Source organism: Xiphophorus couchianus, chromosome 20 (assembly GCF_001444195.1).
Source record: "Xiphophorus couchianus chromosome 20, X_couchianus-1.0, whole genome shotgun sequence".
Classification (NCBI taxonomy): Eukaryota; Metazoa; Chordata; class Actinopteri; order Cyprinodontiformes; family Poeciliidae; genus Xiphophorus; species Xiphophorus couchianus.
In genome coordinates, this window is record NC_040247.1 from 16,654,885 (window position 1) to 16,681,989 (window position 27,105).

Genomic DNA, 27,105 nt, shown 5'->3' on the forward strand with positions numbered 1-27,105 from the left:
GAAGGATACTGGGAACAAATTATTCGAAAGTATGGGGATATGGAAAGAAAACCTAAAGACTGAAATGTTTCCTGACCTTAGTCAACACAGAACAAAATGGTGTTATAAAAACTATTGTTTTAAAGTTTTAGCAATAAAAATAGTCAACTGAAATAACCATTAACTATTAGGATGGTTAATAATTTTTTAATAAAGGAGATGTGTTTAACAGCAGCCATTATCAGGGGCTCTGTTTGACATAGTACAAAGGTTTTCATGCAAAAGAAGTTGTGCTATTTCTTTATTGTGACAAACTTGACGATTACAAGCAAAAGATTAGATGTTCTAAAAGTCTGAGAACCAATTTCTGCTGCAGTGATTGAAATAAATAGAATTTTTAATTATTCAATCATTCCAAGACTTTAATAATGGATAAAGTCTTAACCAGTTTGAGCTTGTGTGGCTTGTTAATAAATAAAAATCAATGACCATATGCATATCATTCATTAGATTTTTAATCCGTGTTGCTAATTTATCCAACTCTGAATTCCCACAGCTTCTTTATTCTCAAGCTCAGATTTGTATTACAAAAAAACACCTTACATCACCACTAATAAGCATGTTTTATCTGCAATAACAAGATGGAGCATGACCAGACTCTACCAAGGTCTTGTTATTTTAACATTTCTAACATGAAGGCAGCCCTAGTCTTTTTATGCTGTGGGAACATAAAAAAGCAGACTACATCAGTCCATATTCTCTACAGCAGTGAGTCCAACTTCAACATCTCTTGACTCTGAGTTCTGCAGCTCTCTGCGAATCTCTGCTGAAATCAGAGGGTGTGTTTGGATCCGGAGAAGCTCCAGCAGTGCTTCCTTCTGCTCAGCGGCCAGGTCAGCCTTGTAGCGCTGGGCCAGGGTCAGGAGGCTCTGGTGCCACAGCACAGGAAGAACACGTTTTTCACTGCGAAAAGACAGGAAGTGGGCCACCAAGGCATCTAGGACACGGAAAGGCAGGGCGTACTTCTTGTCTAGCAGGAGACGCAGGAAAATGCTGTTGGCACCGTTGTACTCCATCTCTGCCAATTTAAGCATTGCCGCGCTGAAAGACGAGAACGATTACACCAGTTACGCAACACTGACCATGCATTGACTTACAATGATCTCACGCCAAAATGGCTTTCAGAGACAGTGGGTCTGATATGCGACACAATGAGACGGTGAGTAGTGGTGTGTGGATGTGAGGAAGACGCCTTACCTGGAGTGCAGCACCGGGATTGAGCATTTAGTTAGTATGCTTCCAATAATGATGGCTTCCCTCAGCGTACACGTCCCAGACTCGCATAACGGAATAAGTATACCTGCGTTCCAATAAAGGCACAAAATATTACATCAGTACTCCAGCAAAGAATAGAAAACAACTAAAAGCAGTAGAATGCAAAGGAGGTGGATCAAAAATAACACGAGATTAGGGCTGCAACTAACAATTGTTTCAGTCATCTATTATTGACAATTAATCGCACAAAGAAGTTGCCACATTCCATATTTTACAGACACATGAGCATTTTTATGTACAATACTAGAAATGCATCAACAAATGCTAATATTAAGACTCAATTCCAACTTCACATAAGAAAATAAATGTTTTATTGCCTAAAATTTGATAACATAGCATCCCTTTGGTAAGGTAAGGCAATTTTATTCATATAGCATATTTTCAGCAACAAGGCAATTCAAAGTGCTTTACATAAATTAGAGGAAATGCAAACAAAATAACAAAAGAAAAGCAAAATAAAAACAAAATGTACTCCACAATTTATAAACTAATAAGAATTTCTCTGGATGAACTAATAGAAAAGAAAAGTAAAAGTATAAAACTACACATTGGTTCCCCATGTTTAATAAGAATAGATGAATTTAAACTGGATGAAGAGAAAACCATGCTACTTGAGAACAACTGTTTTTTATTTTATTTGCAAGACAGACAGACAGACAGACATACATACATACAGACATACATATCTTCTTCAATTCTGGCTTAATTATTGATCTAAATATGTTTTTTTTTTCAGCAATTAGCCTTTATTTGAGTCTGAGATTTTATTTATACTTCAGTTAAAAATTAATCGATTACTAAATTAGTTGACGATTATTTCAGTAATTGATTCGTCATGGTCAATCAGCCCTACACAAAATGTAAAGGTGCAGAAACAGAGTGGAGCAGACCATTAAAAAAACCTGTATGCCTCACGAACTTTGCCTCATTTGTCACATTACAACCACAAATCTCAGTGCATTTTAATCGTGCATAATTACAAAGTGGAAGAAGAAATATTTAATTTTTACAACTGAACATCTTAAAAGGGTGGTGTGAATTTGTGTTTAGACCCGTTTACCAATGCCAGACGTCATATAACGAGTAAACAGAGTCCTTCTGCGTTTGATTTATAATCGTTGTAAATCCAGCTGCTCTGTGAAGAACAGCATCATGGAGACAAAGTAAAACAAAATAAAGGTCAGAGAGAAGGTTTCAATCGGGGTTGGATTCCAAAACAACAACAACAATGACACAGATGTACTGACAGGCTGGGTAAGGAGAGCATTAATCAAAGAAACAGACAAGAGTAGCTACAGAAAACAGAAGCTCAGGTGGGGAAACCTGGAGACATAACAACTAGCTGTGTGTTTCACAAGAATAACCTTTGGGGACTTGTAATTTGTTAACATATAAGGTTATAAATATGGGTTAATTATTGTATTAACTAGTAGTTGTTCTAAAACAGAAAAAGCAAATAAAAGGTGGCACTTGTGAAGCTGGCTGTAGTTAAAGCTTTTAATACCAAAGCATGGACAAACATAAAAAAACTTATGTGGGTAAATATTAAATTTTCTGCTCATTTTACTTTCACAATGAGAGACTAAATGGATAATTAGTTTATTTTTGCATTTTCTCAATCATAAGGCATCATGAAATTATTAATACATTTTATTAATTTGAGGCCAACACTGCCACCTGGTGGTAATGACTCGCATAGTATTTGTTTTATTTATAGTTCATTTTCCCTCCCTCTATTATTTAGGACATGGATTGTTTTTGCGTAATCGTTCCTTTCAAACTGGAGCAACTTACTGACACAAGAATCAACAGGATTAAAAGAAGATGAACTGTTCAACAGAGACATGAAGACTCTTCTGACCCAGTTTAGTTGGACTGCGAAGCTCATTATGCAGCAACAAGCAGTGGTGTCGTTTACTCAATAGGCAGCTGCTAATCCTCTCCCAGTGTCCCCCAGAATAAAATGTATAAATCTAGCACTAAATTTAGAAATGTGTCAGATCCCAGGGAGGATGATATTTCTGCTCTGTGACAAGCTGTCAAATCCTTTCATTCATTTAATTCACCCACTTTGTTTCTGCAAAAGGCCATAAAAAACTGGATCTTGGCCCGACATGAAATGAGGACCCACATAGCGATTACTGTTTACCAAGCAAATAAAAGCACAGATGGACACTGAATATAAACCGTCCAGGAGCTTCAGCTTCAGGATGCATTTCACCGGCTGTTTCAGGAGAAGTTCAGATGGTTGCCCTGTTAATAAACACAGTAGCAGCTCCTTCTTCATTGTAATCAGTGCTGTCTATGTCACTATTACCCTGAAGGACTGCTAAGGGCCACACAAGTCCAAACCTGTGCTCCTGAATCATATTTGCTTTGTGGTAGGGAGCAATATCTGGCTGAAAAATCCCACAGCCGGCAGGGATTAAATGAAACAGTGTTACTTATGTAGAGGCTATGCGTTCAAGTAACATCCATTGTGGGTGGGTGGGCTCCAGGTTTCTCAAGAGAACATTGCTCAAGCATCAAACTGCCTCTACTTACTTATCTTCTTCCCCATAGCGCCTCCAGGTGTCACGATTTACCCAAACACACACCCTGCCATCAGAGTGATGGCATTAAAAGATGCAAATAAATAATTCAGTCTTTTTTTTCAGTAAGAAAATAAAAATATTTTTGCCTGAAATGCAATAACAACATGCCTTCAGTGCACACTTGATCATTTGTAGCAAAGGACACATCTGCAGCTAAAAAAATACCATCACCATGTGAAAAGCTCAGTCCTTTCTACTTGACTTAAGACCAACACAAGGTAGGGCTGATCTGTTGATTATGTTTTTACTGAAAAATAAATAATTGGATACCAAAAGGTGTTTAGTATGAGATTTTTTGTTTTTACAGCATTTGAACCAGATGAAGCTAAAACGATGTCACTTTAGGAGTTCTGAGTGGAACATATTTACAGACAAATTATTTTTTATGTCTTAAATGTAATATGTATAAATTTTTGTACAGTTTTGTTTTGATTACTACTCTGAGTGTGTTGTTCTTTCAGCAACACAATCCAAAAGTGACTGGTGGGTTCATTTGTGGTAATGAACCCACCAGGTTTCAAAAAAGCTGTACAAAACAAATTAAAGTTACGTTAAAATTATGGACATAATTAGTTGTAAGTGGGCTGAAGAACTGAAAAGAAAACCCTCTGTCCTCAGTCTGTTATGTTGCTCATCTGGTTACTGATTGTTTGTGACGGGTCGGTAAGAAAGAAGCAAAGAAGCTTTAGCTGTTCCCACCCGGACCAGCGGTCTCCAACATGTGGCTCCTGGGCCACATGTGGCCCTTTGGCCTCTTCACTGTGGCCCTTATGAAACAGACTGAAACAGCTTCAGCTTGTGTGTCCCTGTGTTGGATTGGCATCCTGTCCAGTGTATACTCCGCCTCTCGCCCAATGACCGTTGGAGATAAGCAGGTACTGTGGATGGATGAAGCTCCACTTTATTCTACCTGCTAATTCATAAACTGATTTTTAAGAAACAACTTGTTTTTATGGTCACTCTCTGAGCCAACCTGCATGCAAATGCATGCATCAATGCTGCAGCAACGAGCAGGACACCACCACGCTTCTCCTAAGCCTTTCTGCAGCTCCAAAAGGTGGAGGTGTGAAGAGGTGTGCAGTCACATGCTGTTCTGATTTACTTTAGGCCAGCCAGACATGCAACTTTCGTTATGTTGTAAGAACTTCCATTTAGTCATTAGCAAAGTTAAGATAGAGTCCTACCTTTAAACCATGCTCCTGGTTTGAACAGGGCCTTTTTCAGGGCGCTGTAGAGGTGAAAGTTGAGTCGCTTGTACTCTGCGATGTCGTCCCGGACTCTCGGCAGCAGCACCAGGTTGTAAAATCTCTGAGCCATTCGCTCTTTGAGATTGGAGGAAAATATTCTGAAACAACAAAGTGTTATTTTAACAGGACATGTTAAATCATCGGCCTCAGTTACCTCCATACTATTGAACTTTAACTGAAACTCAAAGAAGACAGATAAACCACCTGGTTGCTTGGTACATGGCAGCCGCAGTCCAGGACTCCGGATCGGTCAAATACAGAACTTGTTCCCAGTTTGAGAGCGCTGGTATTATTTTAAAAGCCTTTGGCAGCTTTCCGCTGCGGTACCTTGACAAAACCTGACAGAGAAAAAAAAACTTTGAATTCAGTTTCAATTGTTTCTACATTTTACTCACATTCCTAAATAAAACAAACCTGCTATAGCCAAATCCAACAGAAAAGAATTTGAATTTACACGGGTTTATAGCAGAACTAAACCATTTCAGGGAAACATATGATAAAGTTAATTAATGTTGCCATGACAATGTAACTAGTGATGAGTAAATACTTAACCAAACAGTGTTGATGTTGTTCTACTCAGAGCACTTGTTAACCTAATTAATTAACTAAATATTCCGTATCAACCACCTGTGCTGTTAGGCAAACTGTGTATCATTCTTGTACTGCGGTCAGGGACTGAACAAAATCAGTCCAGGGGACACAAATGGTCCCCTGGCTGCACTTTGGTCACCCCGGTTCTCACCCAATGGGTTTAGAAGAATGCAGGTGAACTCACCTTACTCACACCTTTGTACACCTCTATGATTCTGGGGTCCAGCTCGGGCATCGGGTGACCTGACACCTCAGACATCACTGTTCCAACCTCAGTCTGCTTCTCTGTGATCTTTTCCATGATGATGTCCGCCAAGGTCCTCCTGCAACCATCGTAAAAACAAAACCAGCTTAGGTCCGGAAGACAGGCATAACTTCACAGATAATCTTCGTTAATCCCCACAGTTAGATTCAAAATGAATTCAGGTTGCTTCTTACCTCACTGGAGGGTTCTTATTCATGAACATCTCAATGGCCTTTTCATCGTCGGCGTCCACAACAACTTCAGAGTCACCTTCCGCATCGGCATCACCAGCACCTGCGTGTCCCAGTGCAGGCCACTCTTCATCCGAGTCTGCATCCTGAGAGTCAGGGCCTTCAATGGGATTACATGGAAATAACAAAACATTTAGGTCAACACTGGTCAACATTTAGGTCAGATCACACTTCCTGCTTTTAAATATTCCACAGACTCATATTTCTAAATTCTTCCAGCAGTTATAACGGCAGTCTGGACATTAGAGTACCAAGTATTTACCTAGTTAAGTTTTATTATCAGGACGTCATAAAACAACATGACATGAAAGATGAGCCTTGATTTGGAGGGCTCCATTTCAAAATCTATAACTTTAAATTCACCAAGTGTCAACTTGATATTCTGACATAAAACACTACTTTGGAACATCTTTGTTTATTTGTAAAAAAATAAAATAAAAATCTCGGACAAAAAGAGATAGCATTGTTTGATATTTTATGTACCTTTCAATAGTTTTTATTCACCTTTAACTTTGATCTGATTAAAGTGGGGTGAACAGATTTTGTTTCCTTACCACTTTACAGTTCCAAACAACTTTGTGTTTATCTGTCACATAAATGTACTGAACCTCATGTTTGTAATCTGATCAAGTGTGACAAAAATTAAATGTGTATGCATAAATTTGCAAGGCAGTGTACAAATACAGCAGATCAGCCTCTACAGTGAATTTAGGACATAGATAAATCAACTGAGCTGACAAAAACATGTTAAACACGCAGAATGAAGAGTACTTGTGCTTGTTTTCTTAGAGGATGAGTTAAAAATATCACTGACCACAAAATAGGGGCTTAATATTTCACCAAGTACACAGTTTGCAGTTCAAAGTGTAAACTAAATTTGTCCATAAAAATATTAAATGTCGAGTACAGACTTTTTTTTTTTTTTTTTTTACAAAAACTAAACAAATTGCAACTATGATAAACTCTTCATTCAATCAAACCTTGTTATTATTATATTTACGTTGTTTAAGTTTTTTTAAAAGAGCAAGCCAGCTGTTAAAATAAAGCTTAAACCTCTCTAAACTTACCGAGAACAGTGACTGGTGTCTTTTTCTTCTCCGGGGCCAGTCCATATTCAGTCTGCAGCTCTTCCTGTTGAATCCGGGCCTGCTGCAAGATTTTCCTCGACAATCGATCATCTACGTACTGATCGTCGTTTTCTGAGCGGACGTCTCGCCCCTTCACCCGGCCTCGGGCTCGGATCGTGTCCGCCTGGAGGATCTGGTCGGCCAGCGCCACCGCCGCCGCCGCCGTCGCTCCGCCGCCGCTCTTCTCTCCTCCTCCTTTGGATCTCTTTACTTTGGGCATCACTGCAGCGTAGCTCAGGCTGACACAATAATATAAGCGTTATATGTTAGCATTGGTAGCTGAAAGTACAAACACACCTTGGCAAACAGTGTAAACAGTCTATAGTTCAACACGTGTGGAAGTCGACCTCAAAGGAAGTGACGTAACTCACGACGTACAACATCCAGTTTAGCAAAAACAATTTAAAGAACGTATCGAATAATTGCTATAATGCAAGAATGCCCACTTAGTTTATCTGATGTAATTAACATATATATTATTACTTTAATTATTTTTAAAACAGATGTTATTTTAGCTACATAATAATTATTGACTCGTTAATGACCCGGAAGTACTCGAAGCAAAACGACAAGGCAGGAGGAGAGAACGAAAAATATCAATGGGAGTAACTTGGTGAGTTCATAGTTAATGATAATGCCTATAGTTATACTTTACAAACTTTAATCTGTGATTTCGCACATTTATTATCATTTATTATATTTGTTTTGTTGTTCGCTTTGGTGAATCAACACTAGATTCACCAACACTAGTTGGGATGCCTGGTAACATAACTAGTATACTTCCCCGTATACATTCTCTGACTGTGGTGCTGTATTTGCTGCAGTGTGTGTCCGGTTCCTGTGGCGGAGGGAAAGAGTGTGCAGCAGACAGTGGACATCCTGCATAAGAAACTGGAGCAGCTGGGTGCTGTGAAGCAGGGCAGCTTCTGTGTGGACTGTGAGACTTACCAGTCTACAGGAAATCCAGGCGGTAAGGTTCAGCAATCTACCTTACCTTTGTGACGGAAAAGTTTATGCTTTGTGTCGTCTTCCATTTGATAAACCCATTTGTTCCAAAGCTTTAACTTCCTGGTATCTTGAGATGTTGCTCCAATATTCCTCCATTATGTTCGTTCCTCATGATTCAGTGTATGTTAAGTGCACCAGTCCCTCCTGCCGCAAACACCCAAATTAGATGATGTTGCCACTTTTACACTTCACAGTTGAGATGGTATTCTCAGGCTTGAGAGCGCTAACCCCTTTTTCCTCCAAATGTGACAATGGCCATTTAGCGAAAACTCACATTTTAATGATGTCAGACCACAAATTAAAGCCTTTGTCTCTGGGTGTACTGAACTGTAATTTGTGGTACGAGATTTGATTCATTGTGTATAATGACACTCCAGGCTTCCCCTTGATATTCATATGAAGTCATTCGTCTTTATGGAGACTGGTATAAGAACAATGAAAGAAACAGTTTGACACTTCTCAATGGTGTCGCATTAAATTACAATTGAGAAAAGAATATGAAAATGCATACAAAATACAATTCAAATTACAGCAGCAAATATATGTTTAAAGTGCAGTCTGAAGCCTATTGTTGATGTTTACTGCTTGTGAGTGAACTTTATATTTGCATATAATTGTCTGAACAGAAGAACATGAAACTTTCAAGCATTTGGAAATTGTTCCCAAAAATAATTTTCCATGATGTCACCTTTGAGTCAGGTGGAAAACATCAGTAGGAAAATACCTAACATGCTGGACAGTGGGCATTCAAGAGCAGGATTGGAAAACACTGGCATAAATATATGAGTTTCTAATGTGTATGTAAATTTTGCATAATGCGATGCTTTTTACGATCTTTTAGCCTTCTTCATGTTGTTAGTCAGGTTAAGTTCAAATAAATGGCAGTTGTTTTTTCATTTAAGTTGAATTTAGTTTGAATAGCTTTTTTTCAGATTACAATACTCAGTAGCGCTTTGACTTGCTCTAAAAGGTAAAAAGCTACAATTCTCACCAAAGTGACTTTGTTGCTTAACTTTGCAAAACCTTTTGCATTTCTATAAAGTTATTGTTGCCTTCCTGTTGCAGGTCAGCCCTCCAAACTCTTATATGTGATGCACAACTCTGAAGTTCCCCTGAGCTGCATGGCTCTGTTTGAGGGAGGACCCTGCCTGACAGCAGACGCAAATTTTGACGTCCTTATGGTGAAGCTGAAAAGTCATTTCCAGAACGCCAAGGGACACAAAGTGGAGTGCCGTGGCTCGAGATATCGCTACTGTGACTTCTTGATCAAAGTCGGCACTGTCACAATGAGCTCCAGCGCCAGGGGGATATCTGTGGAGGTGTGGCCACAGTTTGATATTGGAAGTAAGAGAAGATCTGCACCTACTCAGTCTGTCAGTTCAACTGTGGGTTTGTTTCTCACAGGTAGAATATTGTCCCTGTGTGGTCCCAGGGGACTGCTGGAACCTCATGAGGGAGTTCATGCAATCCTTTCTTGGCAACAATGTTCCAGAACTTCCAACCGTGTTTGCTGCCAAACCTGAGGGTCTCTTCGCTCCAGCGGACTGTGTTGACACCATGACTCAGTACTTGGAGCTGTTCAACAAACTTCGTAAATTACAGATCCCTGCAAGCAATGTGCGTTGAGTCTGCAACATAGTTTTTTTTTTTATTACTGTGTTCACATGTTTGTTCTTGTCCCATGGATCAGTCTGACAGCTTAAGAGTTGTTGCAAGCCTGCTGTTCATTTAGCTTTAGCTTCAACTTTGCATTAATCTCCCTAACTTGTTGAAAGCTGTTTGTAATAAAATAAAATAAAAAAACACTTAATATTAAAAAGTATCCAGAGTCTATGTTTTTACGTTTATGCTCATTTTTCAACATCCTGATGAAAGGTGAATGTATTAAATACTAATATACAGGCACGGTTCTTCATAATATGATAGAACAAGTCTTACATGTATTATATTTTTATACAAGCGCTATTAATAATTTGGGCATTTTTTAAAAATTACTATAACGAAGCAGAGACAATATTACTATAATGAAACTTCAAAAACCTTAATGGTTGGTGACATTTTGAGCGATCTTATAGAAAGACTGAAACTGATTATCTTTTTTCAAATAATCAACCATTTCATAGATAATTCAGGTACAAATATAATAAATTAGGGGTAATTATAGGTTAGAAAATGGATGAATAGATGGTAAATTACTTTAAGGATAGATCTATGACAGTATTATTTTTTTTACAAATGTAGTTTTGATTAAAACATTTTTTTTCTACTATTTAATTTCAACATAAACAATGATATAGAATTCAAAATAACAGATATCCCTTGTTGTCAGTTAGTAGGGAAATGTAGGTTTACCAGCAGCAAGTTGAAGGTAAATGGAAGAATGCATATTCACACAAAGGTAAAAAACATGAGAACAAGAGACTTTACAGTGAGGGCAAATTTACAACACAAGAAAAATAATTATTGTGTGCACTAATTAAAACTGCACATTAGCAGAAATGTATAACTGAGTATGAGAATTTAAGGAATTGTTCAACATGTGCATGTAATGGTGGCGTCTGTGGTTTTGTACAGTTAAGTAAATAAGCTGGTTCAAATAATTTGAAACTGGAACAAAAATAGGATGGACTTTCTTAAATTTCCCCAGAGGGACAGAATATACGTATTAGTGTTCAAATCTGTTTGCTGTGATTGTGTACACCATCCTCGCACAAGTATTTATATCACAGTTATCTGTTCATACTTTTTTTATGTTAGTCTAAAAGTTAAATTTATTTTATTGGTGTTTCATTTCATAGATCAAAATAAACCCATACACAACTGTGTAAATGAAGGAGAAGAATGGTTTGGATTTTTTTTTTAAAGAAAACATTTAAAAAGTGTGGTATCCAAGTCTTTGGGTTTATTTCTTTATTACTGTTGCACATCTAGAGACAGAAATTCTCACAGTTTTTCTTTGCAAACCAGCTCTTCTTCAGTCAGCATTAATGGGGAGCGTCTGAACAACAAGTTCAAATCACTTATTAATGCTCTTATTTCCCTTCTGGTCAGTTTGGATGCACAATACCCTGTCTTTCTAAATTTGTAAATATGTCATACTCTTTGGCCATCGCTTTGAAATGTTCAAACTTTGTATTTTATAACCTACAATCTGCATAGTTAACCTGTAAGGCAGCTGTATGTATACTAAGATTAAATTATAACGTGACAAAAACTGGGAAAAAAGAGAGCATGAATGCTTCTGTAACAGGCACTCTGTGGGATAACAAACTACTGATCGTCTAATGTAGTTACTGTTCTTGTGAGAACAGGAAACTTTCCTTGCTGCAGGCAGCAGCTTTGTACTGGTGTCACTTTTTGTGTCAACTTCAACTACTATCATTCGCAGTGGGAGAAATCACCTCCAGCGCAGATTAAAATCTACACTACCCTCCTCTCTCTGCATTTTATTAGATTAATGACACCTGGGCCACACGGTTTATTATGAGGGGAACCGGGGTCGGGTAGCCGTTCTTTTCGCCCGAGCTTCGGGTTATTGTTCCATGTGGCCTCGGTGGGTGGACGGAAGGACGGCCCATCCTGCCGCCTGTTGTTCAGCTGCTGGGCCAATAAGCTCCCGGATGCCGCTCAGTCCCGGTCCAATGAGAGCAGCTGGGTCCGGGCTCGTTTCGAGAGTTGGGTTGTTCAATCTGTGAGGAGGACAACAATCCGCCGCAGCTCTCTGAGTGAACCGGATGGATGGATGCTGACGATGGTAACCTTACTTTTCTCTTCTTTTTTTTTTTCCTAAATAAAAGGGGATGCAAATGTAGTAAAAACAAAACGAGTGCAACCGAGGCCCGGCGTCCACGTCTCTACAGGCGGCTCTGCGCGGAGAATGTCACCGGGGAGTTTTTAAACGGTTCGCTCGGGGAGCTTAGCCGTTAGTCAACGTTAGCGAACAACAACAACAACCGTTAGGTTAACTTCAATTGTCCTCGCTTAGAAAAAACAAACAAAAAAACGCGTTAGCAGCCGAGCTAATGCTACTTCTTATTTAGCAGCTGGAATGGTCACCACTTTAAATACTGCAAGTATAACAAAGTGGGCTCCAGGTAAAAACACAGCAAAGGGGGTTTATAGCAGGAGCTAAGCCCTGTGCAGAGCCGCTGTAGCTAGCGGCGTTAGCTAACTTACTGCTGGCTGGGCTCACAGCAACAAAGTTGTTGGAGGTTCCTGGAGAGTGGCTCTCCGACTGTTCTTTGTTCTGGCTCAACATGGAGATGGTGAGCTAGAGGCTAGCATGGCTTGAGGAGAAAGCTCCCCTCCCCTTGAACCGGACAGCAGATAAAAACGCACACGGACGCAGCGGAGACGTAGTAATGTTAAATATCAGGGTTAATGCGATTGTAACGTGAACATGCATGCGGCAGCAGCACAACATAACACGGCTCGTGTGCAACCAAGAGGGGACCAGTTGCCCTGACCCAGAGATCATGGTTTCTCTTCAGGAAAAAATTTTCAGCGTTAAGCAGTGAATGAGTTGCACAAAGAGGAGAAACTGGTTTAGAACAGAACACCACAAAGGATTAACCATTGCTATTTTAACACACGTACCCTTTTTGTATATTTTAAGGAAGTGGTAGAAATAATTCTAATCCTTATTTAAAGTACTTGTTAAAATGCACCATGAAACTTTGTCAAAAGAATTTACAGTTTAACACATGCTGAAAGTTTGTTGATTAGAAAGACCAGATCAATAAAATGTGGGACAAGTTAAAAAGTCTCCCCTCCTTTAATGTTTTTAGTAAGTATTTCAGATTGCCAAACAAATTTACCAAACATAAGTAAGAACAAAAATAATCTATTAAGTTACTAAACCAATGTGGTTCTTTGTGAACAATTTCCGTCTTTGTTAATTTAAAAATTAGATGTAATTAATTGTATCTGTTAGTTTTAATTTCTACAGTCAGGCCACTCGAGGTTGATTTTTGCCAGAGCTGTGCAACCAAGACATTAAATGAAACATGAAGTTGGCACACACACACAAAAGAAAAATCTCAAACAAGCAATACACCTTGCCCTATCAAAAAATAAATTAATAAAACAAACGAATAAATCAAGAGCAGATGAGAATCAAAGGCACTGACATTTATCAGTCTGCAAATACGTAGTTACCAAGCCATTACTAAGTCTTTGGGAGTCAAAGCCCAGTGAGAACAAATGGAGAGAACATTTAGAAATGTTCCCAGAAGAGGATGGGCTACCAAAATGACCCTCCAATATGGCTGAGTTTAAATGGTTCTGCAAAGACAAGTGGGTCAATATTTTTCAACAGTGACGTAAAATACTGTGTGGTCATTATTGCCAAAGGTGGTATAACTATGTCTTACATTTAGGGGGCAATTACTTTTTCACACAGGGCCAGATTAAATTGGAAAACCTTTTCCTTAAATGAAATGGTATTTTGTAATTACTAGGGTTGCTATTGTCTCATAAAAATGTTTAAACAGGATCATTAAGCATGCAAATAAAAACAGAATAAGTCTGTGAAGAGTTAATTACTTTTCCAGTGGACTGTATCCTAAAAGGTAGTCAAATTTTTGATATCTAACTCAAAATATTAACACAGCAAATATGCACACTATGAAACAAAACTTTTGCCATCAAAATATGTCGTATTACTACTACTCCACTGTTAAAAATTACACTATTTATTCTTGAGTTCCTCTTCATATAAAGACAGTTAATATCTTCAATTAAAACAAAAATCACAATTGTAAAAACAAATTTTTAAAGCTTTTATATGGGAGCCAAAGCTTGTTCTCTGTTCATAGTGAAACAAAACTAACAAACAGAGCTTGGAAACAATAAGGAATTGCAAGAAATTATTTAAAATAATCATGTATTGTATGTCTTGCTATATGGCGATTTCATTCACAATCTTGTTAATAGTGAAATAAAATGAATACAAGGTGACCCTCCTTGTTAAAATACATTTTTTTATGATGCTTTTAGTGACTGTATTTTGTTCAGGAATTGGAAAAAGCCTTGATTAAAATTCTTCATGCAAATTCATTTGAAACGCTGCAAATGCCTTATTTGTGTAGCATTATTTAGCGGTTCCGATGGCCTCATTAATTGGTCCATTATGCGACCTGTCATGGCTGTTTTCCAGTCTCCTCCTGTTGGTGCTGGTGCTGACGGTGGATGTGAGCGATCGGCCTGAGGCTTGTTGCTGATTTCAGATGATGTGATGCAACAGATCTGATCAAGAGAACTTCTTGTACAGTTAGTAAACCAGTTTCATTTCCTTTCTCTATAAATGTATGCTCAGTAGTTTTGCTTATTAGAAGAGACAGTGGTCTACGGTGCAATGCAAGGGCTCAACTCCTTTGAACCTTTCCACCGGTCACATTTTACAGCTGCAGACCTGATTGTGTTTTACTGCGATTTTATGTCATAGATGAGCACAGTGTAGCATATCCAGGAATACAAGAATTACACATGGTTTTCAGGAAATGTTCAGTCTCAGCTGTTCTGTTGGGGCCTCAGAGGTCAATGTGAGCACTGAACTGGGACAGGAATAAAGTAGGGGAGACGCTTTTTGCGGGGTTTGGTTATAAAACAAGATCCCAGTTTACCGTTTCCCTTACCCCCGTTCCCAACAGGAACACGGCATGTACCTAGTAATCGTATGTGTTTACAGTTAAATGCTATTGATTTTATTAGCCTAAATAAATAAAATTAGATCACGCTTGTCTACTTTCAGCTCTCTTTTTTTGAAACGCCGAAGTTAACAAAACCTGGTCAAAAACACATGCTCTGTACTCCTCACAGACGCTGAGTCGCAAGATGAAAATGTCGCAAAAACCTGCAAAACAGGCAAGCATATCTGCGTTTTGTAAACACAATTTATATCATTTTAATGGCAGCACTTGCACTCCTGTGAGTAGCAGCAAGAGTAGCTCTCCCACTCCTGATACACACGGCGAAGGTCCTAGTACAAAAAAAATTGTCCAAAAGCTTCATGTCTTTCCCCCGACATGCAGCAGAAATCAAGTCATTGAATAAAAAGGTTGTGATCCTGCTTGACTGTTAGAGGGGAAATACTCCCCCTAACAGCTTGGTAAGTAAATGAAAACATGATCATTAGAGAAAGATACAGTAGGTAAAGATTTAAAGATGGAAAGATACAGATAAAAAATATAGATACAGAAATAAAGAAATGTAGACATAAATGGGCCAAACATTTGAGTTCTCGTATTCGGAGGCTTTGGAAACGTTCTTCCAGAAGCCAAGAAAGATTAATTGCAGCAAAAACATTTTGCAGATGATTATAACTAACTATAAGTGTTCCAGTGTTTATAAAAGTACTTCTTTAATAACTGTTAAATATATTTTGCTGGAATTAGTGGTTGTTACATTGATTGCAGCAATCTATTGTTCTGTAGAGTGACTGCTGTTATTAAAAGAAAGCAATGAAAATAATACTTATTCAAGTGTTTGTCTTTGTGCAACACCCCTGTGCACTCTACAACTCTGCTGTTTATGAAAGAGTGGCTGGAAGAGATTTATTGTTGAAAGAAAGCCATAAGTAGTCATGTTTGCAGTTTGCAACAAGCCATGTAGGGGAAAGAGCAAACGCGTAGTTCACCTTCTGACTGCAAAAATACAGTCAGAATCAAAACTGATTCATATGTTAGACTGGCGTGGTCAAAATTACGGCATAAATCAGAATGAGAATCAGTAGCATGATACAATGGTTGCTGTTCGCAGATTCTGCTAATCTGTCAGAGTTTGGGTTATTTTCTAAAAATAAAAATGGATAAAAATCTGAGGAAATGCAGAGCAGGTATAGACCTACCCCAAAAGATAACTGTAAGATTGTTCAACAATAAAGTGTTGTGAAAAACAAATTTTGCTGCACAAGTTGTTGTAGACGTTATTGCAATAAATGATGATGTTGTTCTAAAACCAATTTCAGGTATTATGTCACTAATAGTGACATAATAATGCCAGTTCACCCTCTCATAGTTCAATCAACTTGAATTCCTAAAAACCATTTAACACTGGAAGATATTTTAAATATCCAAAATAAATAAACAAAAGTACAGAAACGATAAATAAAATGTAGTCTTTGTAATCAAAGTTGCTCTTCAAAAAAAGGATCTTGTTGAGGCTGAAGCTTTTGGTCATCCAGTTTTTGAAAGAAAGAGACAGAAAAAACTAGATCATGGAAATTATCAATCTATCATGCAATTAATTGATTTACTGCTTATTTTCTACAGACTTAGTATGAGCACTGGAAATCATATTTTTATATTAACAAATCTGCACCTTTTCTGTCTTCTTGTGTAAATCTTCCATCAGAATGAGTTGCTGCTTCGCTGCAGGACGTGTGTCCTATAACTGAGGCCACATGTGCATCCGGACAGATGGATCGCTGTAAGCACGTGGTTCGCCTTCGTCTGGGCCAAGACCATTCCATCCTCAATCCACAGAAATGGCACTGTGTGGAATGCAGCACCACGGATTCGGTGTGGGCCTGCCTCAAGTGCTCCCACGTTGCCTGTGGACGCTTCATAGAGGAGCACTTCCTCAAACACTTTCAGGAGTCCCAACACCCATTGGCCATGGAGGTGCGTGAGCTGGATGTCTTCTGCTTCGCCTGTGGAGACTATGTACTGAATGATAATGCAGAGGGAGACCTCAAGCTCCTCAGAGGCGCTCTCTCTACTGTCCGGAGCCCAGGTAGGCGGTCGCTGCGCTCCTCCGCTGGGGGGGACTGCGCCCCCTGGGTGTTGGAAGGTGGGCCGCAACCTGCCATGCAGCTGGCCCTGCGCCATAGGAGAAAAGTGCTCCTAGGAAAGATGCTTCAGACGTGGATTAGAAAACACCAAGAGGTTCAGAACCAGCGCAAGGAGAAACTTGAGGAGGCCAGGAGACAAAAGAAGGAGGTGAAAAGGAAACTCCTGGAAGACCTCGGCAACATTCCTCCTAGAAAGAGTGCCAGGCTTCTGACTCAGGGGCCACGTTCAACCATGACACTCATTCCTCGCAAATTTCGCGACCCCCCAGAACGCCTACCTCCACCTCCCAAGAAGCCTTCACTCCTCGCCCTGCCCCGCCGGGCGCCACAGATCAGCAGAGCCGCTAAGTTGAGGAGGTACTACTCCACGCACGCCGTAACGCGGAGGAGGCACGCTCCAGGTGTCACTGGTCTACGCAACTTGGGAAACACGTGCTACATGAACTCAATATTGCAAGTGCTGAGCCACCTGCAGAAATTCAGGGAGTGTTTTCTCACTTTGGACCTGTGTGAGACTGAGGAGCTGCTGGCCAAGACCAACCACTCCCAGGGCATGAAAGGGGTGACCGGAGCTGTCGTCAACAGCGGCACCACTCCGCCACTGTCGGAGAACCCTCTGGGACGCATGGGGAAGGCGGGGTGTTGGAATTTGCCCGTGGGCAAAAAGGAGAGCGTCGCCCCGTCCCCACAGGCTGCAGAACTGGTCCAGTCCAAAGAGCCTCGCTGCTCGACTCGCCAGCAAATGTCTCTGTGTCACGAGCTGCATACACTATTCAGGGTCATGTGGTCGGGCCGGTGGACTCTTGTGTCTCCCTTCGCCATGCTGCACTCCGTGTGGAACCTCATCCCGGCGTTCCGTGGATACGACCAGCAAGACGCCCAGGAGTTCCTATGTGAGCTGCTGGACAAGGTGCAGCAGGAACTGGACACGGAGGGGTCCAAGCGGCGGATAGTCATCCCCATCACAAAGAGGAAGCTGTCCAAGCAAGTGCTGAAGGTTCTGAACACCATCTTTCACGGGCAGCTGCTCAGCCAGGTGAGACCGACAGCATGGCAGCAAATACAGCTGTTCAGCACTGATTAGAGATGCTCCAGTCAGACTGTTTCAGACTAATACTAAATAAAATCTCAGATTTATGTCATACATGATCCAATTTCAATCGATTTTTGATCTCTCCTTGCTTGCTTTTCTAAAAAAGGAATGGCAAATGACAGAAAATATTTCCAAAAAGTGAATTTTATTTCCATCATCCTCTCTGTGAGATGTATGGTGGAGTGTTAGGGCCAGGCTATGAGAATCTGTGTTATGAAAATCTAGTCATAACATTGGCAGAGTAAAGACAATTTTATCGGAAAAAAACAGCAAAGCTAAAAATGTGAGGAAAAAGTCGTTTTAATGAGAAAAAGCTTCCAAAGGGTTATCAAGATCTGATCTCAGCAGTTCAGTCCGTGTCATTTTTTCTTCTAAATAGACGCAGTTTATAGACACAGTAGTTTCAAAATTGTACTACTGATAATAATTTGATGCAGGTGTGTTAAAAGATTACATATTTCCTTATCTGTAAGACTTATACTAAAGTATAACTTCATAAAATGCTCAGTGCTCCTAATTTTAATTATTGTGTAAGAGTTCTCAGAAAATGACTTAATTTTCCTGATATTACAACTTTATTCTTGTAATTAAAGTCATAATTACCATCAAATTGACTTAAATTCAAATTCCAAATAAATGGAAGCTGTAAAACACTCTTGTGGAACAACATGGTAAGCATAAGGCATGCTGACATCACTCTGAACTATGGAAACTCACTGGTAAAAAATAAATAAATCCAGATTTTCTAAAAATCAATACAGAATTTAGTGTTGTCTCAGCAGTAAGTAAATAATTTTGTCACTTTATAGATACCAGGACTATTTAACCAAGTTTGGTGAATAAGAAATGTGGCTGCACCAACGTTTATTTAGTATAAAATTAGATGGTAAAAACCACAAGGGGTGTGGTTATTAAAATACCAATTCTATGTGCTGTGTGGAATATTTTCCATTGTAGTGAGATTTCATTTTACATTTTGAGATTTAATTTTGCCTTAATTTAAAATCTCAGTCCATATCAATCACCTGTGCTGGAGGCCAAATTTTCATCATTGTTATTATGCACAAAATCATTCCAGGGGCCACAAAATGGCCCCCAGCTGCTCTGTGGACAGCCCTGATTTAATGAACGGGGGGGCAGGGAGAGCAGATTTTTCTCTATTTGACTTCCAGGTCACTGATCAGTTGAAAACTGGCCAATTCTGATCTATGGATTATTTATTGCTGCAGCTCCATTGTAACTGGGAAAACAACATATTTCCTTCTTGTTACAACTCCTCTTTTTGTTATTTTTGCTTGTTTCTGTATATAAAAGACTTTGTTTCCTCTGAAACGATGAAAACTTTTCCTGAAGTCTGCAAATGATGGTCAGGTTTCTTCTTCACCCTAAAAGCCATGGTTGTTTTTTCTGTGACGGTAATTCATTTCACTCAAAGCAAGTTACACTCTTTGATTAAAATTTACATTTTTCTTTAATTGGTTGTACAGCCTCGCATCAGCTACCAATTATTCAGTATTCAGCTCCATCACTGTGTTGTTTGGGCTTTACTTGCTTTTAGAGAAACTTTAAAGATCATATTTGTAAAGTAAGATTTTAATCATTTTAACGGACATTTCAACAGTTTTTGTTGAAAGTTTGACTCTGTTGGACCCTTGACAAACTCCAGACAAATTAACGTGTGCAAAATACAGTTTCTATTTAAATGGGATCTTTAGCACTTGACAATTTTTTTAATTAATTTATTGTTTTGGCACATATGGGACCCATATTTCATATAAAGTCCAGTTCTGATCTTTTAACTCTCCAAAAAGATGAGCTGTACCTCTTCTGTATGTGACTAAATCACATTGTTTTCAAGGCGTCTGCAGTCTGAGCCGTCATGCCACGTTTTATCTGACTTTTTCTTCATGGACGGGAGAAACATGTCATAATTCTGCACCAGAAGAAGCCAGACATGGTAAATCAGGATGTAAATTGTGGCTGAAGCAAGCAGTGATTATTATGAAAATAATACAGAAGCTGCAGTCATGCGCCACAAAATGCCACTGCTATTAGTTAATGCTTTCTTTTTATTCGCTTGCTTTGGTTTGGTATGATCATGGCGATACTGTCGGCTCCTACTGCTCCAAAATTTAGAACTGAGCCGTAGATGGCGGCATTAATTGTTACTTCTGTGAGCAATGCGTTGTCGTGTGACATCAGTGCATGCGGGTCGCTTTGGGTCGTAAATTGTTCACACAGAGGTCTGACTGTGGTCGCATTTTATTAGTAGTATAAACGGCCGCTTAGTCACAACGACCACTGAATAGCGATGTTGTTTATGGCAACTTCCTCTGTTTGGTTATGGGGTGTTCAGATTAGGACAATCGATTAATCTATCAGTTGTTCTGATGATTAATTGGATAAAAAATTGGCACGTTCTTCAAATTTTTCATTTCGTCACTAAAGCCTTTTTCATACAATATTACAAGTTCATTAAAAGATGGAAATAAGTAAGTCAATTCCTTTTACAAATAAGAAAATAAAAATGTTATTGCCTGAGATTCAGAAACAGCATTCCTTTAATGTATGTTTTTTTTATATATATATATATATATATCTGAAATGCAAAATGGTTATTATATACAGTTTTGGTTTAATTACTGCTCAGAATGTGGTGTTCTTTCAGCAAAAGGCCTTTTTTGAGTCTGTTTACTCCAGTTAACGATTAATTGATGTACTAAATTAGTTTGCAATTATTTCAATAATTGATTAATCACTTCAGACCAGATTTTTGAGTTTCAGACCAGCCAGTTTGTCTGTGCATCTCTAATTTGGACACCACAGTAAAATGATCAGTCAGACTTTATTTAAAACAGTCCTCTTCAACAAAGTGCTTTATACGAACAGAATTTAACAACCGAAATTGCATGAATAAATATGAAAATTCAGAAAATAATAATAAAGAACTTTAAACACCACGATTGATTTTATTGTCCTAATCTCTTCCTTCCTCCTCTTCTGTTTTTAGGTGACGTGTCTGTCCTGTAAGCACAAGTCCAACACAGTGGAGCCGTTCTGGGATTTATCGCTGGAGTTTCCAGAGCGATATCACAGCAGGAACAAAGGCTCGGGCGCCACTGCGTACCAGCGCAGCTGCTCCCTCATAGAGATGCTGTCCAAGTTTACAGAGATGGAGGCTCTTGAAGGCAACATCTACGCCTGCAACCACTGCAACAGTTAGTACAAACCGTTCACGTCAGCTGCATTGACCAAAACATATATTTGGTCATGTTTAAATGATGATTATCTACCAAAGTTATCCAGTAAGCATTAAGCCTCAGGGCCAGATGAAACATTGCTCCCACTTTTCAAGTTTGAAAGAGTCCAGAGGTACACAGCCAAAAGGGAAAGTTAAAGAAAAACTGTTTTCTGGTTTCTAGAATTATAAAGGTTTTTTGTTGAGAGTTCTGTGTCAAAGTTAAAGAAAACTTTAAATTGTCTCCCTATATGAAGTATTTGACCTGAACAGATTAAATGGATACTTGTTGAACCCAAAGTGTTGCTCAAGTTCTGGTTCAGATTTTCTACTTCACCACTTTTTACCCCTGATTTAGAGCCACATGTTGCTATTTTTGAACCCATCTACTTAAGCATTTGGTATCTCTTACTTCTCTTGATAAATCTATTTGATGGAAAATATTTTGGATTAATTGTAGAATTCAATAATCCATTATTGTTATGGTTCTGCTCCCTGTTGCAAACAGTTAACTCTCCTGGAGCATGACGGATTATAAATGGTAATCAAATGTTAAGAATGGATTATACAGCTTTGGAAAAAATTAAGAGGCCACTTAAAATGATTCGTTTCTCTGAATTCACTCTTTAAAGGGTAAATGTTTAAGTAAAATGAACATTGTTATTTTATTCTATGAACTACCGACAACATGCCTCTGAAATTCTAAGCAAAAATTTAGTATTTATTGCAGAAAATGAGAAATGGTCAAAATAATGAAAAATATGCAGAGCTTTCAGACCTCAAATAATGCAAAGAAAACAAGTTCATATTCATTTAGAAACAACATAACTAATGTTTTAACTCAAGAAGAGTTCAGAAATCACTATTTGGTGGGATAACCAGAAGGTTTTCAATGGGGTTCAGTGCTGTGGACTCTTCAGTTTTTCCAGAGCTGTTTACTAACCTCGCCAGTATCCTTAAAGTAGACTCCGTAAGTTATAGAAAATCAGTGGTTGACAAACGTCTCCAGTTTCTTCTTTACTAAACGTCTCCAGTGTGGATACAAACTCATTCATGTCGGTACAAAATGTCCACCGACAAACGGCTCCGTTTCATAACTGAAAAAATCTAGTATGAAAAGTTGATTTGATGTAAACTAAACTTGCTGCTGCCTGGCAGGGAGTGTGTGTGGCATTAAGGAGGGGAGACGGCACTCACTGAAAACAAAGTGCGGCAGTTGATTAATGACACTTGAAGATAATTGGTACAGGACAGGACCGCTGTTCAGTGTGATTGCTTTTTTCTTCACGAGAAGACAGATTTTACATTTTGGTTAGAGTTTTATTGGTTGACTAAGGTGGTGGAGGATACCTGCTCATGTCTGAAACTTACAACTTTTAATCCACTAATAACAACTATTTTATTAATAAAATGCTTTCAAGCAAAGTGCAGAACATCTGGGTACAAAACAGACTTAGGATTTAGAATCAAGATCAAAATTGTTTGAAAAAAAAGTCTTCGTTTTGCAGGTTTATGCAACAAAATTAATCTGATTATTATATAAAGACATCACTTTTTAGATGTGCTTTGTAATATATTTGAAAAAAAATATATATATATATTTTTTTCTTAGTTTGTGTTCAGTCAGTCAAAAGACATACATTGTGGTTTGTGGTTGGACTGTGAGTAAATGCGAGAAGGTTCAATGGGTGTGAACACAGATCACTGTAGCTCAGTTATGTGCACTCTAACCATTTCTGTTTATTTAATTTGAATAATGCAAATGTCTGTTGCCTTGAAGTTTGAGAAAATTTAATTTAAAAGATCTGAACAAAGTAAAATAACTTCTAAATGCAGATTGATGATCTCCTAAGTAAGAACACAAACCATAGAGGAACTAATCTTTTGTTGAAGTGATGTAAAAAATAAATAAAACTTGCACTGTGTTGTAATTGCTGGACACAGTAAAGTAGTTGTTACCTCTTAAAAGAATGAGGTTGCAGATTTAATAATGTGCATAACGTTTTATTCTCTCTCCTGGTTTCAGAAAGAAGAAGAAAATCATCCCACAAACCCTTAGTTCTGTCAGAAGCACGCAAGCAGCTTCTGATCTACCGCTTACCTCAGGTTTTACGTCTGCACCTCAAACGTTTCAGGTAAGTTTCTCTGCCGTCTTTTCTTCCTGTCTGATAAACCTCTTTTAAAAAGCTACCCACGTTGCTCTGTGGTTGTTTCTGTGTCTGAGGCAAAGATGCGTGTTATTGTTTTTAATGCCAACTCTTCCCTGTGACAGATGGTCGGGCCGGAACCACCGGGAGAAAATCGGCGTCCATGTGGCCTTTGACCAGGTTCTGAACATCAAACCATACTGCTGCACAGACTCAGGTCACTCTGTCCACAGAGGCGGCTACACCTACGATCTGTCTGCTGTGGTCATGCATCATGGTAAAGGCTTCGGCTCAGGGCACTACACCGCATACTGCTACAACACAGAAGGAGGTGGGAAAACGCTCGTTTTCATGTCCCGCTCCTGTCCCGTCAGGATTGGTGTTTACCTTTTTTGTCCTGTGTTCTTCAGGTTTCTGGGTCCACTGTAATGACTCTGAGATGAAGGTTTGCAGCGTGGAGGAAGTGTGCAACACTCAGGCCTATATTCTCTTCTATACCCAGAGGTCTGCCTAGGTACCTCTCTCGCTGTGACTTGTACTGAGGGCTGCATTTGAGGCGACGGTGTCTGAAGCTTTCCCTGATGTCACTTTGAAAGGGTTTGCCAAACGAGACGGTAATGAGGGCAAAGGGGAAGCCGACCGTACGGATGCATGTCAGTAACTTAGAATATCATCGTAAAGTCCATTTCTGTCAGCATTCAATTCAAAGGGGAGAAACTCTTGTCATATTTAGATTCATTACAGAGTGATATTCAGTTTATTTTCATGATTTTTAATTAAAACTGCTTTGAAACCTAAAGTTAGTTTCTCCAAAAAATATATATATTACACAAGATCAATTAAGTCGTTTATTTATATGGTATATTTAAGCAGGAAGGCAGTTCATGAATGCATTAAACAATAAAAAAAACAACATAAAAAACAAACTTTACATTACATTGGCAAACAAAAAATAATAAAAAGTTATAATCCAGAGCAGAAATGTACCACTTATTATGAAACAAAGGCAACACTAAGCAGGTCGTTTTCTAATCTTGATTTAAAGGAACTCGGTGTTTCGTCTGTTTTGCAGTTTTCTGGATGTTTATAGAGGCTGAATGTTTGGTTCTGGTTCTGTTGATGCAGAGCAGATGAGAGCCAGAAGGCCGATACAACAACAACAGATCTGTAAGGTATTTTGGTGCTAAGACAGTTCAGTGGTTTGTAAACTAACAGTATTTTAAAGTCTATTCTCTGAGCTCCAGGATTTTAGGTGTGAGGTGATTTTCTCCATCTTTCTGGTTTTAGTCAGAACGCGAGCAGCAGCGTTCTGGATCAGCTGCAAACCTGTAAACACACTATTGTAATAATCAATGCAACTCAGGTTGCATTGAGTGTCTTTTTATCTTGTTGGGACATTAGTCTTTTAATCCTGGAAACGTTCTTCAGGTGATAGAAGGCCGATTGTAATAATGGGAAATTTCTATGACTGTTTGCTGCAGGTGGGCATTTATCGTATTTATCATAATAAATTTCTTACTGTCACGATAATTTCCAATCGATGTTTGGAGAAAAAAAAACTATCCATATTGTTAGAATTGTTAGTTTTACTACTCTTCCACTGTTTGTTCAATGAAAGTATCAATAACTATCAAAAGAATTAAAATATAATTAAATGCAGTTACTGTGCGCAGTTTGGGAACTCTAATCAGACTCTAATCAGTCATGCAGTTGCAGTTTATACAATAACCTAAAAAAGAAGTAATAAATAGTTTTCATTGTTACTTTTATTGTTATTACGATAGTATCACAAAGTATCATGATAAAACTTTAACTCTGTATTGCCCGCCCCTATGGTCTACTGGATAATCATCCATAAAATCACATTTGCATTATTTTTTATTCGTCTTACGTAATATTTTAAAGTTCTGAGAAACTATATTTTGGGTTTTCATTAACTGCAAGACGGAGTCGTCATATTAACAGGAATAAATGCGTGGAATATATCACTCCATGTAATGTATCTGCATACGGTGGGAGTTTTGCATTGAATTACTGACTAAATTCAACCTTTTCACGTTCTAATTTGTTGAGATGCGTCTGTGGTTGGAGATGAGACCGATGGAGGTGGTGGGTAACTTTTGCCATGTCTAATAGTAGGCAAACTTTATTAATGTTTAGAAGGCAGGATAATGTCTGTTAGTCGGAGAAACCTTTTCATAAATGAGGCTGCAGGTTTTTCGGCCTGCAGGACAAACTTTTTACTTCATGGCCTGAAGACTGTGGGAGCAGGTCTTGTCCTGCTGAACACCAACATGTGTGTCCATGTTTTTACACCACAATCAGGCTGGAAACGTCCAGTCGCTCCACTGAGACAGCATTTTACATCCACGGGCAACACGGACTCTGGAGTTTGAAACACTTCTTTTGTTTTCATATTTTAGTGTCACACGTTTGATCTCTGAGCACTAAATATGTGATCAGTCCAAACTCCGTGCTGCCTCCTGTTCAACTTTTTTAATTATTGTGTAATATCAAATATCAAGCTTTTAATACTCACCGTGTGTCATTTGTATATTTTTTTTAATTTTTCCTCTCCTCTAATGTATGCTGTGACTGGATACTGTGTCTTAGGCTCAAGACTCTCAGAGAACATGAATAATTTTTTTTTTTGTCTTTCTGTTTTAACTCCATGAAAAGAGGTGAATAAACTGAGTTTCCAACAAATTATGATGAATGAAGGGAAGCTGCAATTCTCTGGAGGGGCTGCTGGTCCTACTGTACGTTTGGCTCGTTTATTCCTTTAAGAAGCAGCTCCTCCTGCGGTTTAACGGTTTGACCGCTGCACCTCTGTCTAACCTGCTGGCAGACGAGAAGCGAATAAAAAAAAAAAAAACGGCAGAGGAAGGTGAATCTGAAGAATGTGTTTTTGGGGAGGTATACCCATTTTAAAGTCGTGCACCTGAAAGCAATATATTGTACATCGTTCATCTTAACAGGAAGTTGAAATAAAATCAGGAATTCCTCTGCTTATTATCCAAGGTTTTGTTATTTGTGTTTGTTTTGTTTTTTTTCTACTCTGCTGTTTCTATCGAGATCTTTAGAATTTGCTAGGTAATCAAGAAAACTGTTGTGTTTGATACGAGTCAAATGCAAAACACATTTGTGAACTCTGTGAAAGTTGGAACAATCTAAATGACGATGAATGTCTTACTTGATAGCGGTCAGTTGTGGCCATGCCACTGGCTCTGATCTCCTTGAGTTCTGTCTTGTACTGTAAGAATACCTGTCATAAATGTATTGTTCGTAAGGGTTTTGCCTGACAGTAATTATTAAAAAGACAACAAACGCATCTGAATGTGTTTTTTTCCCTTTTTGTTTTTTGTTCTTAGCAGATTTGATGGTTTAAATCCGGGTGATGTTTTTGCTTCCGACGTATCTGAATCACTCAATTAGGTCATCAGCAGGACTCCTGACTGCT

The 27,105-nt window shown here is 38.7% G+C and overlaps 3 protein-coding genes across 5 annotated transcripts; 2 read left to right on the forward strand and 1 right to left on the reverse strand.

Moving 5' to 3' along the window:
* Positions 1–170: 170 nt before the first annotated feature.
* bysl (bystin-like) lies at positions 171–7,739 on the reverse strand. Its single transcript, XM_028003952.1, has 7 exons — positions 7,309–7,739; positions 6,185–6,341; positions 5,931–6,069; positions 5,360–5,493; positions 5,093–5,253; positions 1,237–1,339; positions 171–1,080 (listed from the first exon to the last, which is right to left on the reverse strand). Exons 1-7 carry the CDS (start codon positions 7,586–7,588, stop codon positions 726–728), a joined length of 1,329 nt encoding a protein of 442 aa, XP_027859753.1. The 5' UTR covers positions 7,589–7,739; the 3' UTR covers positions 171–725.
* Positions 7,740–7,878: 139 nt separating this feature from the next.
* Positions 7,879–10,195, forward strand: med20 (mediator complex subunit 20). The gene is made up of 4 exons (XM_028003956.1): positions 7,879–7,981; positions 8,193–8,338; positions 9,442–9,695; positions 9,781–10,195. Exons 1-4 carry the CDS (start codon positions 7,968–7,970, stop codon positions 10,000–10,002), a joined length of 636 nt encoding a protein of 211 aa, XP_027859757.1. The 5' UTR covers positions 7,879–7,967; the 3' UTR covers positions 10,003–10,195.
* A 1,095-nt stretch (positions 10,196–11,290) lies between these two features.
* usp49 (ubiquitin specific peptidase 49) lies at positions 11,291–26,976 on the forward strand. Of its 3 annotated transcripts, XM_028003958.1 has the most exons (8): positions 11,291–12,130; positions 14,534–14,646; positions 15,196–15,240; positions 16,729–18,203; positions 21,271–21,478; positions 23,525–23,633; positions 23,771–23,976; positions 24,056–26,976. In XM_028003958.1, exons 4-8 carry the CDS (start codon positions 16,794–16,796, stop codon positions 24,157–24,159), a joined length of 2,037 nt encoding a protein of 678 aa, XP_027859759.1. In that variant the 5' UTR covers positions 11,291–12,130; positions 14,534–14,646; positions 15,196–15,240; positions 16,729–16,793; the 3' UTR covers positions 24,160–26,976. The 3 variants fall into 3 exon arrangements, with proteins under 3 accessions (XP_027859759.1, XP_027859758.1, XP_027859760.1); XM_028003957.1 differs by lacking the exon at positions 15,196–15,240; XM_028003959.1 differs by lacking the exons at positions 14,534–14,646; positions 15,196–15,240.
* Positions 26,977–27,105: the final 129 nt, after the last annotated feature.